Below are 6,000 nucleotides of genomic sequence, written 5' to 3' on the forward strand. Positions count from 1 at the left end.
AATTGTGAATAAGGCAACAAGCTTGGTAGTATAAATCATTATTATTTAACATATCTTTTAAGCATGTCTTGGAAGTTATCATATCATGGTCAAGTTTTTGTATTTTATATTGATAATTTTTGATAGTATGTCTCATGATACTTTTACTACATTTAAATAAAGTAGATTGCACTTGCCTGTAATATCCTATATGGTTGTCGCTTGGATGGAAATTCATTCTGAAGCCTTTAAGAATGAGGTTTACTTTTAAACAGTTCTTAATGAAATTAATATGGTTGGTAAATCTTGCCTTGCTCCATGTCGATCTTGCAAGTTTGATATAAGTTGGAGAGGAAAACTGCTGTGTACCAAAATGATCAATAAGAAAAAAGAAAAAAGAGAAAAGGATATTTTCAGGTACTTAAAAAGGTAGAATAATTGATTACAAATCAATTATCAGGACGTTTCGGACTACAAGTCCTTCATCGGCTGAATACAAAAAAAAGCAGTGCTTTAAGAAGTTGATAAAAAACAAACAAGTAGTCTTTTAAACAAAATTCCAGAATGTTGATGATGATGATGACATATATATATATATATATATATATATATATATATATATATACAGTTGTAGTCAAAAGTTTACATACCCCTATGGAAATTCATACCCTGACAAGGAAAAATGAAATTAATATCTAGTTGAGACATCTTTAGCAATAATAACCTCTTTTAAACGATTAGGATATTTGTCAATGAGCTTTTGATTCTTCAGTGATTTTTGACCATTCTTCAATGCAAAATTGTTCTAGTTCATTCAAATTCCAAGGACTTCTCTTGTGCACAGCCTTCTTCAACTCATACCAAAGATTCTCAATTGGACTTAGATCGGGACTTTGACCGGGCCATTCTAGAACCTTGCTTTTATTCTTCTTTAGCCATTCTGAAGTAGATTTTGATGTGTGCTTTGGATTGTTGTCGTGTTGGAACATCCAGTTGCGCTTTAAAACAAGTTTTGTAGCGGAGGGTGTTTTTTAATCGCTCCACAAAAAGTTTAACCAGAACTCATATCCATCATCAAAATGATGTTTTGCAAACTTTAAGCGATTGTCCTTGTGACGTTTTCCTAATAAATCATTTTCTGCCTAAGGTCTTCAGATAGCTCTTTACTTATTCCCCATATTGACTTATTGGTAATGACTGCAATTATCCTATGCCTAACCCTTTTATGCTCACTATGAATGTTCACCTACAATTCATCATTTTCTAGATTTTTCTAGAATTAGGTTCTGCATTATCATATTGAAATTCTTGTAGACAATATTATCATAGTATCAAAGGGTATGAATACTTTTGAATTAGCATTTTTGGAGTTTTGCTAAAAAATTGCTGAAATAAATAATTGTAGATATATATTTGCTGTAACTTTATCCTCATCCACAAAAGCAAAACTTTTGTCACAAAAGATTTTTTCCTAAAATTCTTTGTTTTCGAGAAATTTCTAGAAATGATACATTTCCATTGGGGTATGTAAACTTTTAACTACAACTGTTTATATATATATATATATACACATACATATGTAAAAATGTGCCTCCTATGTTCTGTTCTGAATGCCTCTTTCTCTAATCTCCATTTGTGACCCCTGGTCCTTGTTTCTCTTTTCAGGTTGAAAAAGTCCCCTGGGTCAACATTGTCAATACCTTTTAGGATTTTGAATGCTTGAATCAGATCACGGTGTAGTCTTCTTTGTTCAAGACTGAATAGATTCAGTTCTTTTAGCCTGTCTGCATACGACATGCCTTTTAAACCCGGGATAATTCTGTTATATATATAACACTTTTACTTATGGTAAAATTCAAGAACAAAAGAATTTTCAGCACAGTGATAGGGGACCACTACTAAAGTTGATAATAACAAGAGATAAGAAAATTGATTTTTTTAAAGTGTGATTGTCATCTTTAATTAAGAATGTGATTAAAATGTTTGAAGAAGTTTTTTTTTTTCTACAAATAATGCTGTTATTAAACTGTTCTTAAGTACCATAATTCTAATGTTTTTGGTGGCCCTTGTAAGAAAACTTTTATAATTAATTGATGAGCAGAAGTTGGGCTGCTTTCAAGAGTTAAAAGTACCTTATTCTTGACACTAGATGACAGCCGAGTTTGAGCTTCATGCCATGGTGCTGATTACACTTTGTAACAATTATTATTTTTTTTTTGGTTCCTGGGTAGTGGACCACCGGAAGGTGCTGATGCCACCACTGCACATCAAATTGGGCCTTATGAAACAATTTGTCAGAGCTCTAGATAAGGAGTCGGCAGCCTTCAAGTACCTTCAAGACTTCTTCCCTAAGCTGTCTGAGGCAAAGGTCAAAGCCGGTGTCTTCGTCGGACCATAGATAAAGAAGATCCTGGAGTGCAATGAATTCCCCAAGAAGCTCACTAGTAAGGAGAAAGCGGCTTGGAACAGCTTTGTCGCAGTGGTTCGGGGCTTCCTGGGCAATCACAAGGCTGAAAACTATGTGGAGCTGGTTGAGACTCTGGTGAAGAACTATGGCACAATGAGCTGTAGGATGTCCCTCAAAGTCCATATCCTTGATGCTCATCTTGATAAATTCAAGGAGAACATGGGAGTGTACTCAGAGGAGCAAGGCGAGCGCTTCCACCAGGATATACTGGACTTTGAACGCCGCTACCAAGGACAATATAACGAGAACATGATGGGAGACTACATTTGGGGGCTGATTCGTGAAAGTGATTTACAGTATAATCGTGAATCTCGAAAAACTACTCACTTCTAAATCTTTTGTAGTCATTTTTGTATTACTTTAGTATAAATACATGTTAATTTGGATTCATATGTTGTTTTTTTCTGACTTTATGTGAACGAAAAGACACAAATTCGCCCGTTTTCTCATTGGAAATAGGTAAATTTCAAAATATCACTGTCCTGGTCACAAAAGCAAAGTTTGTGGGGAATAATAGCCATTTTCTATACTTTTGAGGCATAAGCTACCAGCTACCTCCAGACCCTCATCTCTCCCTACACCCCCACTCGACCTCTCCGCTCCGCCTCACTAGAAGACTGGCTCTACCTCCGCTACGCTCCCCTGCCTCCAGAGCCCGCTTCTTCTCCACCCTTGCTCCGCAGTGGTGGAATGACCTTCCTACAGAAGAACGTGGCCAGTCCCTGACCACGTTCCGGCACCTCCTTAAGACTCACCTCTTCAAACAGCACCTGTAGAACTCCTCTGTTTGTATCCTGGGACACTATCACCCTTCATTTAAATGTGCTTTATTTTGCTCTTATCTGCCCCCTATTTTACTGCATTTAATCCTGTACTTCAGAATACTATAATCTGCCAAGTGTTTAACCTGTAGTATTTTGTATTTAATCATATCCTGATGTAACTATCACTATTATCTGCTGTATTATTGAATTGTGGTTTGTCACACTTGAACAAAAGTTATTGTATTTCTTGCTCTTATTGTATTACTTGTATTGTAACACTTGAAATGTATTTGCTTACGATTGTAAGTCGCCCTGGATAAGGGCGTCTGCTAATAAATAAATAATAATAATAATAATAATAATAATAATAATAATAATAAGCAATTAGGAAATAACACTTACTACCCAGGAACAAAAATTGTGTTACATAGTGTTATTTAATTACCACCCCCCCCCCCCCCCCACACACACATATCTATAGATATTATATGTTGAGATGCTGACATCCCTGTGTCAATATTTTGCACATAACTGATATTGTTAATTTTGAAGCTGCTTTATGAAACCACAATGACAAATATTTAGAAATCCACACGAGTTGGACTACTAGGTGACATTTTAAAATCACACAAATCATATTTATACAAAACAGACACTTTTTCTTCTTAATTTGTAGAAAAGATAGAGATCACCCAGTTCACGGCAGTTCACGGCTACTTATTTGTCACTTTTAGCTCTTAACATAATAATGTTTACAGTCCAGACCCGACTGTATAAAGACCACATATTGCAAAACCGTGTGACTGGCACAATGTACTGGGCTCGAAGCAAAACTGGAATGACAGAAGCTGTTCCATCCCATTACCAATTACTATAAAGAATCCTCATGCAGCCCCTTACTCATCTTGAGTTCTGAACACAAGAGAGGGGATAAGGACCCTTTATATTTTCTATTTCAACCCTTATACCTTGAGATGAAAGAAAGGGAATCAAAATTCAGGTGATGCTGTTGTGCAGCACAAAAGAGAGAAAGATTATCATCCCATCTTACAAAGGCAACATTTCTATGGCTGTGAAAGTAAGCGATCTATTTTATCTTTTCCTCCCATTGTTCATCTGGTAATAGACCTCATACTTGCCAGCTGCAATTTATGCAAAGGCTTTGTCCTTCGCAACCCATGGCTATTGAAATCCAGTGTCCATCATTCTGTTCATTTATCCTTCATTGTTGGAGGCACAGTCCCTCACTGGCTTCCCAGCATGCCTTGAGATTACTGTATTTGCATTATTTCATATTATTTTTCCATTTATCTGCAATCTAAAAATACAATTCTATAAAGGACAGAATCTCTCTAATCCTAAAGAGAAGGATATATATTCTAGTTGGTTGGTATTCTGATGTTAAGCCTTAATAAAAATAGAGGCAACTATTTATATTATTATAACAGGCTTTGTGGATATGGTTATTGCTAATTTTAAAGGATACAATTGTTTAGAGAAAAAAAAACTGGTTCAGGAACAGTTCCTTTCTTTGAAAAATCTGACTCCTAGGACTACATTTACACAACATATACAAGCTTTTTTTCCTAAATAAAAAAAAAAAAATAGAAAATGTTGATGTTACAAAAGCTTAAAAAAAATAGACCAGGGGGTTAATTTTAATAGTTACTTCAAATGTCATTTATATCTATATCTATATATATATATATATATATATATATATATATATATATATATATATATATATTTTCATTTCCCTTTCTATTCTACAGTGTTTGTTGTCATTCTGGGTGGCTCTGGTTTTCAATGTTGAATACTAATGAATTTGACTCTTGAGGATTTTACAGCTAATGTAGATGGTGGCAATGCTTATGATATAATTTATCTTGATTTTCAAAAAGCCTTTGACAAAGTCCCACATGAAATACTTATACTTAAATGAAAATCATGTAATTGGATACAAAACTGGTTAAAAAACAGAAAGCAGAAAGTAACTATGAGAGATGTAAAATCTGATTAGGGGATGTACTTAATGAGGCACCACAAGGGTCTGTACTTGGACCCGTACCGTTCCTCATTTATATAAATGACTTGGACCAAGAAACACACTTCAAGATTGTTAAATTTGCAGGTAATACCAAATGGGGAAGTAGTGTCTCTGAAACTGCAGCCCAGCTAATTCAAAGTGATTTGGACCTTCTTTATAACTGGGCAGACTTATAGCAAATTCATTTTAATGTTAAGAAATGTAAAGTATTGCATATTGGGCGTAATAATCCAGGTGATGCAAAATAGGGGACTTTGAAAAGGATCTCGGGGTTATAGTAGGAGTCATCATTAAAGTATCTCGCCAGCGTGGTGAGGCAATTAAAAAGACAAATAGAATGTTAGGCTATATGGCAAAAGGCATGGAATACAAGTCTAGAGAGGTTATGCTAAGATTATACAATGCCCTAGTTAGACCCCACATAGAATACTGTGTGCAGTTTTGGTCACTTCACTACAAAGAAAAACATAATTGCACTTGAGAAGGTACAGAGAAAGGCAACTAGGCTGATCCCAGGACTTAATGACATGAGCTCGGGAAAGCCTAAAATAATTAAATCTCCAGCCTAGAAAAATAATGGAAAGAGGGTACTTGATTGAAGTCTATAAAATCATAAGAGGTATAAATAAAGTTAACCCAAGACAGTACTTCAAATTTAGCACAGAGTACAGAACAAGCAGGCATAAAAAGTAAGTTTAGACAAGAAGGTATGAAGCACCTTTTTACACAGAGCGTTATGAATG

At 35.1% G+C, this 6,000-nt stretch overlaps 1 protein-coding gene across 1 annotated transcript in view; it reads left to right on the forward strand.

Annotated features, from left to right (window-relative positions):
* Positions 1-3,570, forward strand: part of LOC117426653 (INO80 complex subunit D-like) — a 35,083-nt gene extending 31,513 nt beyond the window's left edge. The window contains exon 11 of the mRNA XM_059033584.1: positions 2,211-3,570. Within this exon, the coding sequence (XP_058889567.1) occupies positions 2,211-2,289 (79 nt within the window). The 3' untranslated portion in view covers positions 2,290-3,570. The remainder of the gene's footprint in view (positions 1-2,210) is intronic.
* The last annotated feature ends 2,430 nt before the right edge of the window (positions 3,571-6,000 follow it).

Source organism: Acipenser ruthenus, chromosome 11 (assembly GCF_902713425.1).
Source record: "Acipenser ruthenus chromosome 11, fAciRut3.2 maternal haplotype, whole genome shotgun sequence".
In the NCBI taxonomy this organism is placed as follows: domain Eukaryota; kingdom Metazoa; phylum Chordata; class Actinopteri; order Acipenseriformes; family Acipenseridae; genus Acipenser; species Acipenser ruthenus.